The sequence below is a fragment of the Prorops nasuta genome, unplaced genomic scaffold (genome assembly GCF_024137725.1).
Source record: "Prorops nasuta isolate Cenicafe-Biocafe unplaced genomic scaffold, Cenicafe_Pnas_1.2 PNAS00006, whole genome shotgun sequence".
Taxonomy (NCBI): Eukaryota; Metazoa; Arthropoda; class Insecta; order Hymenoptera; family Bethylidae; genus Prorops; species Prorops nasuta.
Window position 1 is genome coordinate 9,001,555 of NW_027116803.1, and position 12,965 is coordinate 9,014,519.

The 12,965-nt window shown below is 29.5% G+C and overlaps 1 protein-coding gene across 2 annotated transcripts in view; it reads right to left on the reverse strand.

Moving 5' to 3' along the window:
* Nucleotides 1–12,965, reverse strand: part of 14-3-3zeta (tyrosine 3-monooxygenase/tryptophan 5-monooxygenase activation protein zeta) — a 72,776-nt gene that overhangs the window by 16,799 nt on the left and 43,012 nt on the right. The window contains exon 4 of one of the 2 annotated variants that reach the window (XM_066728849.1): nt 4,781–4,944. In XM_066728849.1, the coding sequence (XP_066584946.1) occupies nt 4,781–4,944 (164 nt within the window). Of the gene's footprint in view, nt 1–4,780; nt 4,945–5,239; nt 5,404–12,965 lie in introns of both variants that reach the window. The other variant, XM_066728848.1, reaches the window with a different exon arrangement.

Here is a 12,965-nt window from a genome sequence, read left to right on the forward strand (position 1 = left end):
TATGTGCTGTTAACAAGTATAATCCTTAAAGCATTTATTTTTTACCAAAAAATCTAAAGAACAGTTTATCTAATATTAGTAAAAATGTTGTCTTTTTAGCAGAATCTCCTATATGTCCCATAGTAAAAGTGATAACATTGATATTGAATTTCTCAAGCTAGAAACGTGTCATCAATCTCAGATTTGACTATCGTGTCAATATTGTTATATTTAACCCATTTCAATTAAAATTTGAACAATCTTATGAAAATCATTTTGGGGTAGAACATCCTTAAAGAGTTTTCCCTACAGTATACTTATCTTTCTAATCGTTAGAACGTTTTAAATTAAAGAAACTCAACCCTTTAAAAGATATCTTAGTTATTCCAATTTAGACGAAAACCAGACGTGTGTACAGTAAATGTGCAAAAGAATTACAGCAGAATCAGTTTAATTTTTTTCAAGATATCTTGAATTAACTTCCCTATTTACGTGTATGTTTTCTGAACACTTTAAATGCGTATTTTTTCCTTTCTTCACCTTAAAAAGAAAATTAACGTCCTTTAGACATTATAAAATATAATAAACAAAAATCTCCATATAGCGTTTTAATATTTCTTAAAAAAAAATTTCTTCTAAATACGTTGGAAATATATCATTGAAATAAGACGATCTCCTTAACTGGTTTAAGTAACTGAGGGTTCAAGGTGCCTACTAAGATTTTGCCACCGAATTAATAGATTTATATTTTTAAAAATGGAGTAGTCTTTGCTGCTCTTCTAAATCGTCACTTAGGTACTACTACATGGACCTAATCATTACGATGCTTAGGGTACCGTTAACTGGCCTAATTATTGATATTTTTTTTTTTTGTCAACTTTGACCAATAACCTGTTTGCCGTTTTTCTAGACAATGCCCGTAAAAATCTTTGTTATTATTACTATTTTATAGTTCGTTAATTTAAAAATAAGCGAAAATAAATTAACAAGTTGTTTAATTCACCGCACTATCTAAGAAAACGTAAAAAACATTTTATGTGTCTTATATGATTTATTAAGCACCTTTTGATAAAAAATGCTTCAAGCTTTACAGTAAATATGCTTTTGCTAGCTACTATAGTAATCATTAATATTACGTGAAACTATACTACCTTGAAATTATAAACCTTTTCTCATTCATCTTTAATAACAGTAATGATGAATTTTATGCACCAAATTACATAAAAGATCACATTTCGTGAAATATTATAGCTCTGAGACATTTCAGATAACAAACGAGAAATTTATGAAATGGAGATGTTTAGATTATCTAAACTAAATATTCTGACTTACGCACATAAATTTTTAATGAGAGAGATAAAATCCTCGCTCGAGTTTTACTTTCGGTTGCTACCTCAGACTCAAGTAGACATGCATTTTGAATTTCAACAAAAATTCCATTTATAGAATCTTAGCATTTACAGTCCAATTAGCTTAGGCAATAGAATCCTATTTTCGATCTAAAATAATTGTAAGCCCTGCTAATAAGGAAATCTTAATTGCTTATTATTTTTGAACTGGGGGTACTATGGAAAAATGGCAAATGTACATTATCCAATGAGACACCATTAGAGTTATGGTCAGGTAAGCCAAGGCATCCTCAATAAATTACCTTTTTCTAACAATCATCGAGAGCCTATGTGGTCATTATACAACCAATCATAGATGATCCGAGCTTTAACAACAAATTATACTGGTCAATATTTAGAGATGCTATCTCGTTGGACATTACGTACATTTTTTTATTATAATATTTTATCACTTATCCAAATTACCAGGGCCCTCCATGGTTAACCAACTATCCTGCATAATTGCACGATTAACGATGAAATATTCAAAAATAATTTAATGTCATTAGGAAAAAGAAAATATTTCAGTAGAGTATATTAACACCCAATGCAATTTGATGACCTAGAATGTTTTTTTTTTATTTTTTCCAAATTTGTTTTCATCATACAGTGAACAGTACTGATTATACGTTGTGTATGTGTGTCCGAACCTCTTCTTAACAGTTTGATCGTCATCATGTAGTAATTATGTGGGCACGTACCAATCATACCTCAACTGTGAAGCCAAAACGGTCATACTGATCATTACTTTGAACTGAATGACCGTTTACTAATTTTCACACAGCAGTGGTTGCGTTAGAGCACACATACATACATAGACCGACGCAGAATTAAATGAAAGCACGAATTAATTGATATATAATCATTGGCAAAGTAAAGCATAAGTGTATTGCAATGCTTGTTAGAAAATTTAATCATTTAGCCTGCCATGTATACAAAATTTTTCAAATATTAGGCCTATTTTTTTAATCTATACGTTATTTGCCAATGTAGTTTGATTTAAATTGAATCAAATTACTGTTAATAATTAACGTTATCAAAAATTCCTAAGAAATTTTAATTACCTTCAAAATAGGATGGGAGTCTTCTATTTACAAATTTATAACTTATGTCATTGTAATTTAAGGATTCATTTATATTTTTTGCCGTATTTAATATTTTGAGAAACTTTTTAATTCAAGAGAAGAAAATAAATTTTATTCGTGTATCTATATAGTATGAGTTAGACAAATGTTTTGTTTTTCTTGGCAGAATAATCTTCTCCTGCATGGCTTTCCATAAATTGTAAGTTTATAAAACAGAATAAACCATATTTATTTGGTGTTAACGATATAAAATAACATTTCTATTTATGAAAATAAATACAAAATTGAAAATGGTAATGTGATAAAGTATAGTTTTACATTTGAAACAATTGTTCATAAACTAAAATTTAAATGAAAATATAAACCTTTTATGAGAAATACTATTTGCAAATAACGTTTAAATAAATGGTTCATAAAATTGCATTGGATATTAACACTGATAAAATATTTTTGTTGCTATTATTAATTAAACTATTTTGGAATATTTTATTGTTATTATACAGCATGTGCCAATGCGCCAATGAAAAAATGCACCCCTTAAAATCTCCAATTTTGTTCAAGTTTTTAAAAAAGAAAACAAAATTTGAAACAAGTGAATTTTAAATTCAACGGGCACACATTTACTAAATATTATTTCATTTTAAGAGTCACCTATTTAAATTAAAATTTACTCGTTCCAACATTTTTTTTTAAACTTGAATATCACTGGATATATTTGGGAGTGTATGTACATTTCAGTTGGAACACACAGACACATACAATTGATAACAGAATATCGTTTGCTGTTAATTTGTGTGAGCATGTCCATGTAACCAGTCCGGTCTGAACGATGCGAATGTACCTTTTTAGAGGCCACCTAAGGGTATGTTCACACATAGAGCAGCTTGGAAACGCGTCACGAGTCACTTCCAATTTATTCCAATGGCGCAATACAAATTGATATTACATTAAATCGCACTAATATTATATAATATAAAAGAATAATCAATTTCAATGCGAGTGATACGACGCGCCACGTCGTATGTGTGAATGCAGCTTAATTGGTACTTTCGCACCGTTGTGCGATATCGCGACCCTAGAGAGAGGTCAAAACGATTGCCCTGATTATTTTGGATAAATTTTTGTTAAAAATAATCGTTTATCTGTATTGGAAGAGTCTAGATTAATATGTTAAAGAAAATTGATGGAACTCAAGTATCGCGGGGTGAGACAAAACGTATTTTGGATATCTACTAGCAATCTACTTGTTAAAAGAGAAGTATACGATACACTTCGTAATTTGGCTGTAACTCATATGTGTGAGAAAGCATTTCTTCGTTAAAAAATTACGAATCTAGTAAAATGATATTATTAATCTGTCATCGCTTCTAAACGAATGTACATGTTATAATATACCAGTTAATTCAATCAATTATAACAATAAACAGGATTGTGTTCTCAAACACTTTTTGGTGTTAGTGACAGGTTTGCAAAACTTCACGTAAATAATAATAAAAATGGAAATAATTGATTTCCAAATTAGACAAACTTTATTATTTTGAATAGATTAAAGTAGCTCGGCTTTTTAATCAAATATCGTAAATATTTAGCAATTTCAATAAAAAATAAAAATTTTACATCGCCTTTTACAACAATACGATGTTAAATTCTGCTTGTAGAGTATTAATTTGAATAATCTGAGTTTTTTTTTAAATTTTACATTTTATATTGAATCTTATATGCAGTCATATAAAATTTATTAAATTTATGAAAAATTTCGATGATTCTAGCGTAAAAAGAATTATTCAGAAGCACGTACCGAAAAAGAAAAAGTTTTTTCACCACAATTTTGTCATAGACGTTCTCGTTATAAGGATTTGTTACCTACGAATGCATATACTGAAATATTTATACAGGATCCATTCGGATAAAATGACTCAGTTCACTGACATAAAATGCTGTTTAGCTTCGTAACTAGAAGAGATAATAATTTCTGCTATAAGACCATTTTGAAGCGTTTTTTGATTTGCGTTCAAAAAGATGCTACAGTAAAAATTGTTATTTCTTATAGTTACTCAGTTAAACAGCATTTTATGTTCATGGTCTGATACGTTTTATCTGGCTAATCCTGTATATACCATATATATATATATATATATATATATATATATATGCATTTTTTTTTATTAATATAAAAATGCAATATTTCGATAAACTTGAACTATTTTGATTAACTAAAATTTCTATGCCACCTTGATGATTAATCGTACAAGAGTCGAGCTACTTTAAGAGAAAAAAAAGAAAAAAAAAAAAAAAAACATCAAGCTTAAACTCTGATAACAGTCTAACCTGCTTGGCTAAGTGACAAGCTCTAGCTGGCGAATTGATAATTTCATAATAGAAAACCGAAAAGTTGAGAGCAAGACCGAGTCTAATGGGATGCGTAGGTTGCATTTTTGTTTTAGCAATATCAAATGCCTCTTGATATGCCTTCTGCGAGTCATCGACTACCGCTGTAATACAAATTATTTTTTATTTCGACTAAAGTTGTCAATAAGGAATAAATAATATTTTGACAATTTTTCCAATAATTTATTACTCCCAAGTGACGATACACTATTTTTAGCATCAAATCAATATTGTAATAATATTAAGGAGTTTCGAGAAAAAAGGGAAAAAATTGATAAGTTTTATCGTAATAGTTTGTGCTAATGCTGCATTTTCATTCTGTCACCACTGCATCACTATTCTGACCTGTAAATCGATTGAAAATAACAATAAAAGGTTAGTGTTGGGTTTAGCTGATACCTGCTTGGCCAATTGACAGGCCTTATCTGGTGAATTGAGAATCTCGTAATAGAAGACGGAGAAATTAAGGGCTAGACCTAGCCTGATAGGGTGAGTAGGTTGCATTTTCGACTTGCTGATTTCAAATGCATCCTGGTAAGCTTTCTGGCTGTCCTCTACCACGGCTGAATATACGTTAATCATCAATATATTGTAGATGCACAAATGAATACAAAATTATTACTAACTTAAGTGACCTTGGCTTTTGTACTTTAAGCTCCAGTCATATGTTACGAAGACACCTTTCTTTTGGTTAAATTAATCAATTTATTAAAAATCGTTGTGTTACTTTTTTCAATATCATATTTTTATAAAGACAATATATTTTAATCATGATGTAATTTAACCAAAATCTGGATGCTAGTGGACTCAAAATCTTATCATGACTTTTCGGTCACTCGTTAGATTTTTACCAAATAAATGAGCGAGTTACAGGGAGGGGCATTGGTGTAAGTCACTAAAAAAATATCTTAGATATCGAATTCTCGAACCTGGATAAGTTAACCAGCCACTCGAGATGGTAAATACGTGTAAATTTAAAATAAATGTCACTCCAGTTTTGATTTCATTTTAAAAAATATTAAAACTTGTGTATAAATTGTTCTGTTTCTAGGAGGCTCGTACTGAGAAATCTAAGTTTGATCGATTTTTTTGAAGAAGGTCAATTAAGCGAGGCAACTGCGTTCAATTTCACATAACTTTTGAACTTGCATATCCTACCGAGTCCAAGTGGTTATTATGAAATTCCCGTAAGCCTAGGGGAGATGACATACACACGAACGATCACGATGGCGATGGACATGTTTGTACAGGTACGATTTTCAATGCGATCGTGTGCATGCTCGTCGTTAATACCATAAACACTATAATTGATATTTCGTCATCCCTACGTTTCATGGTCAGCGTTGGGTCGACCAATGACTTACCGCACAAATATCAAAATTTTCAAATGAAATTTCAAGTCATTTTCGAGCTACAGCCTATAAATCTACGTAGTCTAACATTTAAAATTTAAACGTTACTCAAAACTACTCTTTCTAAACTGATGGTGGAATAGATAAATGTTTCTAATTATTTTGTTTTAAGGGGTTAGGGGACTTTAGCATCGCTAAATAAATCACTTACTACACGATGTTTCTTTTACATTTGGTGAAACTTTTAAATGAAAATAAAATAGAGTACATTCGTGACGAGGTTTTAATGAGTATATGTGAATTTTTTTATAACAAAAAGGTTATATGGATAAGTACACCAGCCGGTTTCATGGATGATCTTTCCAAAAAAGGTTGCTGGCGGTGAACAGCATAACTCAATAATGGATCATCCGAAGATAAAATTTAAAATTAATATGGAAAGTAGAGTCTTGTCTGGGGTCCCTAATCGAACGATTTTTTATTGTCTTTACTACATTTTTTATTTTATTAAAAAAAAATTCAACAAAAATGATTTTTCAAGTTTAACGGTCTGCCATTTTGTTTCCAATATTTTTCTTTTCAAATCCTTCGATCAGAGACCCCAGACAAGACTCTACTTTTCATATTAATTTTAAATTTTATCTTCAGATGTGATTCACATTGCTGAGTATGCTACTCACCATTAGCAACTTGAACATCCATGAAACTGGCTGATGTACTTACCCATATAACTTTTTTGTTATGAAAAATTTCACATATGCTCATTAAAGTCTCGTTATTAATGTTCTCTGTTTTATTTTCATTAAAAGTTTCATCAAATGTAAAAAAAAATCGTGAAATAAGTGATTTATTTGGCGATGCTCGAGTCCCTTAACTCCTTAAACTTCTTTAATTTTGTATAGGTTCATACATAGTGTATGAATATTAGTAACAATAAAAAATATGTTATTATGATTTTAGAAAAATATTGCTTCAGTTAGTTTCGATAGCCAGCAAAATTCTACAAGCTCGATTCGATAAATTGCAACAACTAAGAATTTTCTAAAAAAATTAGAAATGGTTCAATTAATAAACTCGGTGAAGATTTTACGTCGAAAGCCTCGTATATTTTTAACCGAAAGAAATTATTCATTATTAATTAAGAAAATTTTCTTATATAAAAAAAACTACTCGTGCATGTATTATTTTGTACATAAAACAAAGGGTCATAATTAATACGTTTTTTTATGGATAATGCTGCATCAAACCCTTGCATTTAGATCTACGAGGACCTCTGAAATTATAACACAGACGAGATCCCCTAGTGTATATGTGTGTGTATTTATGTGTATGGAGTCGTATAAAAACAAGAGCCTGGCCGATGAGGTTGGGTCAGGCATTTCACGTACAACTGTTTTATAAGAACTTTCAATTAAACCATAATTCATCCATTCGATAAAGCAAACAAATTAATAATTCTTATACAAATTAATATTTTATTAACTGAATATATAAAGGATGTACCAATAAAGGTGCAACAAAACATGGATGTAAAAACCTATTTTTCTTCGAAACTAAAACAGACACCAATTTTTTCTATAACGCCTTTAGAAATTGCAAATAGAAGCAAGTTTCTCGAAGGTCCTACGGCAAACGTTGATACCTCTTACTATTAAGGAGATAAGTATAAATTTTTATATCAAATCTCTGTTGTGTACCTTCAGTAGTAAGTTCTAAATGCTCGTCTATTATTAGATTAAACAAACAAGTATGTACTTCATATATATATGCAGGGGTGGCCCACATAAAATGTTACAAATAAAAATTTCTAAAATGTGTGTGGCCAATGAATTAGAATTGTTATTTCAATTTTCTCGACTCCGTGTATCATATCTCTCAAGCAAGCTTATTTTTATATCATACCTTATTACTTGTTTGCAGAGTGGCTAACTCTAACTTTGACGTTTTAAATGGAAAAACTCATTTTTATTAAAAATTTGTTTAGCTTATCTCAAGAGCTTTTTAAAATCCCATTATCATTTTTTCATTTCGACCAATGGTTTAGAAGATATTTCATATTAAAAGTGTATGTTGCTGTTGTTGGTTTGCCTGAAATGGTGTGCATGATCGCTACGTCTACACACACATAGTTGCACGCTTACGCATACCTTTAAATCGAAATGTCTTGTAAACCACTGGATGAAATAAACAAAATTAAAGAGTATTGAAGAACTCTCGAGATAGTTATAAAAATATGCAATATAAAATAGGTTCCATAAAAAAAAAAATAAACTAAAAATAAGCTCCCACGAAATACCAACTCGAGCCAAGAAAAGTAAGAAGGTAACAATAACTCTGATTCATTGAGTCGTCTTAGACATTTTTAAGTATAACACTCCACGTGAACCACCCCTTTTATATAATAAATACAATTTGTATTGAGAAATATACATTTAAGTGTATTCCGAATAAAATAAATACAACATTTAAAATTTTAAGATTGTAAGTTCATGTTCACTGCTCACAGGCAAGAACATAAAGGAATGATGATTTAGGGATAAAAGTGAGGGTGGGGCGAGTAGCTGAAATTTGTACAGTTAGTGCTCTGGAGAAGCTAAAAAAAGAGTCTAGCAAAAAGATTTTTAAATAGAAATAGCTAGGATTTATTAAGGGCTTTCAGGTAATTCTAGATATATATTTTCATGACCCAAATAACTGGACCTCTAATGAGCAGCTGAAAATAACTGTTTAATTTATGAACAAGGAAAGAAAAGTAGGAAAAGAGAAATAAAACAAATAGAAGAAATACAGGACAAGGGATGTAAGACAAAATGATCAAAGAATAGAGTAAACACGAGATAAAGAGTGGTAAAAAATTGTCGAAAAGAAATTTCTACATATTTTCCGATTTAAGTGTGCTAAGTTGAAAATACTGAATATAAGAGTCCATTTTGATAAACAGCGCAATAAATTTTTTAATATTGTCAGTATTATCAAAGTTACATAAAAATATGTTTTTAGGACAGGAGTCAACATAAATTATTACACGAATGAGTAAATATTAATAATATGAAAATGATTTATGAGTTTCTTACGGATATGATAATAATGCCAAAAAACTTTTTTAACTTTTTATACATATTGCTAATCTGTTTAAAATTACATTAAAATCTCTATATATAGGGGTAATATATTTTCATTAGGACGATTGCCGACAGAATCAATTATGTAACTCGTTTTAAATCTGAACAATAGAAAAAATAATGTAAAACAATGTTTTAATGATATGATGACAGTCAATAAAAAAATTAATGATTTTTTTGTATCATTGATAATTATTCACTTACGTAACAAAGTATGCCACATAAACATACTATTACGTAACTCGATAAATATCAATGATGCGAGAAACATTCATTAGAGTGTTTTATTGCCTATTATCATATCGATAACAAAGTTACTCTACACTTATGTTAATATTGTTCAAATTTAACAGTTTACATAACATTTTCTATAATTTATCGAATCAATGAAATTATGGTTAGACAGATTTCAATGTAACTATAAAAATATCAGTAATATTAAAAAAAGTTATTGAAATTTTCTTTATCATTATTATCATCTATACAAAAAACCTACATCTTAATATTTACAGAGTTATAGAAGAGAATTTATGCAGATCCTTAGAATAAACAAAGCGTTATGTAACTTGGAAAATTTTAGCAATATTAATAAATTATGTATGACCTTCCTTCTTAGAATTAATCCTCTTATCTAAGATTTAGGGTTAGACTATCTTTTATGATAAATTCTGTAGGAGCTTGTAATAAAAACTAAAGACTCTAGCGAGTGGAAAAAACAAAATCAGATAATATATAATCCTGAAGGAAATAAGGTTTTGTTATGAAAGATGAACCCTTATCGTAAATTTTCTATAAAGAGCGTGGGAAGTATGGATCATCGAATACATCGTTCTGGAGTTGACAAGGTGTAATTATAATTACAAATTCGTCTTCCGTGATGGTTTCGTAAATCTTCTTGTTTAATGCTTGTATACCACATGTACAGGCTGATGGCGAGATTGAGTGTACAGACCAAGTTTAATCCATCCAAGCTACTATATAGAATTATAGAGCATAAAAGTATTACTTATTTCTTTTGACCTATGTTTATTCCAGTTTCCAAATATCCTTTCAAATTCATGGTATTAATTCATCTCCTACGTTAAATTTTTTATTCGTACCTTTGATGCATAATTGCAAAAAGATTTACAGTGTGATCATGTCCATCATTTGTATGGAATTGTAACCAGTATAACTCTGAATGTGTTTGATATATTGAATATATCACAATTAGCATAAATTTTCCCCCTAAGACTACAGCAGAATAAAAAATTGAAGCTGAAACTTTTCAAAATTTTTACATGTTATGGCTGTGTAGAATATTTTATTTGTTTATTTAATTAAGTACTTGTCTGGTATATTATTATTCCTTGGGAAAGAAATACATGTGTGACTTACACCATTCTCGCTTTAACTCGCTAAAATCTAAAATTAAACAGTATATTAAGACAATTAATCGGTATTTGTTTAAAATTTTAAAGGTTAAAAATTAACTTTATTCATATTATAATAAAAAAAAAAAATGATTAAAAACAATGTACTATATAAAAATAATTATTAACCTTTATATCTATAGCACGTATTTTAGCTAAATATCTTTGTTAAATACAATAACATGTATATGATTGTCATTGTGTAGAGCTTTGAAAATGCTTTGTTCCATCTTCAAATTAATTATATAATGCTTTCAAATTCTAAAGGTTAATAATTATTATGCAATAAGCGCTCGGAATTTTCTATAGGATTTATTCTCTCTGAATATCCAAGAGTTTCGTCAGAAACCAGCATCAAAGTTATAATCGTATGTCTCTGCTCAGCGTGCAAGTGAAAGGTATCCGAATTAGAGGTATGGTGAGTAATATTCTAGTCCTCCATTAGCAAAATTGGTCCCAATAACATAAAAACGGTCCAATTTCTGGTGTCGATGATTAATATTTCGGTCAAGGTTGTACTCTAAAAGCACCGCAAACTTTCTGGAGAAACATCATCCGATGCACCGATTACTAAAATAATAATCATGAAAATTAATGGAAATGTTATTCTTGATAATAAATTTGTGATGCGATTCTTTATCCCGATGCTTGTCAACTGCCTTTTCTTATGCGATTTGGTGTTTGAGGACTTCTGGAGAGCGTCTTACAGAGTCACCAAAAACTGATGAATTCTTTTGTCCAACGTGTCCCTTGGTCTGTATGTAACGCACCGCAGGAAACTTGGGTAATAACATAAAGACACCAAAAAATTATCTTTTTCTAATTAATAAAACCTCGATAACTATGGATATTTAATACTCTCATTCTTCCTTCGTTTCTCCTCTATCCCTACCTAACTTATACGAGTCTAGTTGATACCACTAATACTATGTCCGCTCCATTCATCTACTCTGTGCAAACTAGATCAATCTTTTAACATAAATTTTAATGATTTCTGATTGATGCTTTGGGTTTTTTCATGCACATTAAAAATTTTCCAACAATATACTATATTCATCTCTCTTAAAACTTTTTGTTCGTTCAACAAGTGTCCGTTTAACTTGTACCAAATTATTAAGTTCATGTATAAGAGCTTATACTATAAATTTGGGAATACAAATTTCGAGCGTAACTCTATTAAAGATTTTGAAAATATATTGTTTTAAACGATCCTATTAAACAATGGATGATCGAATATCACGAGATATTCTTGTAATTTAGAAGTTTCGGTTTAAACAATTTTTAACCATTGAGGTGGCTTCAAAAAAATTACAAGGATGTTGGAGTTACGTTGAATTATAGTTTAATAATCGTAACATTTTAAACTGCTATTACGAGGTTTCTGTGATTGTGAATAGTTAATCACTTCATATAATAAAATTACATCTATTTGAACATAAAATTATATAATGTAATAAAATAATTTTAATTCCCATTATGTAGAGTTATCAAAAAATTTGACAAGTAATCAAACAAATGAAAAATAAAATGAAAGTAGAACAATGAAAGACATTATTGAGAATATCCTTACCGGTTACCAGTACAGATGTCTGCAGCCTTTCTGTTTTTTCTTTACAGCCAACAATTCTTTTCTTATAAGGAATAATAGTTTTCAATCTAATTAAGTACATTTCAAAAGATCTCCTAAATAAATTGTGATTACTGCCTATCAAATCGTTGCTTGATACTACACTAAATATTAAAAAAAGCCACCTCAACAATTTTTCATTATATACAAACTGACAATTTATTGTAGAATCGTCTATTTTCTGGCACATTACAGCAACATTAATAATTTTTCAGTTATCAAGGATTTTCTACAAGATTTTTATGATATTGAACTCAGACTAAGACCTTAAACCCGTATTTATATGTAATTGCAATCGCTATTCGATATAGCGTATCTTGGTTAATTATATTGAATTTTCGGAATTTTTATATTTCGTGTTCTTCAATCTACAAACAATTAAATCGGTTACAAAGCCACGAATAAAATTGATAGTTCAGTCCTCGACTAATACCATGTAGTTCCAACTACTAGATGAGTTGATTACTATGACTATATATACAAAAGTATTAGAATAGTCTAAATGGGAAAAATAATTGGATACATTGCTATTAATAGTCTTGTCTATCTATATATCTTGACATACGTGTAAACGCACCAGCAGTATTCATTTGATATTCTGAATTTGTTCGC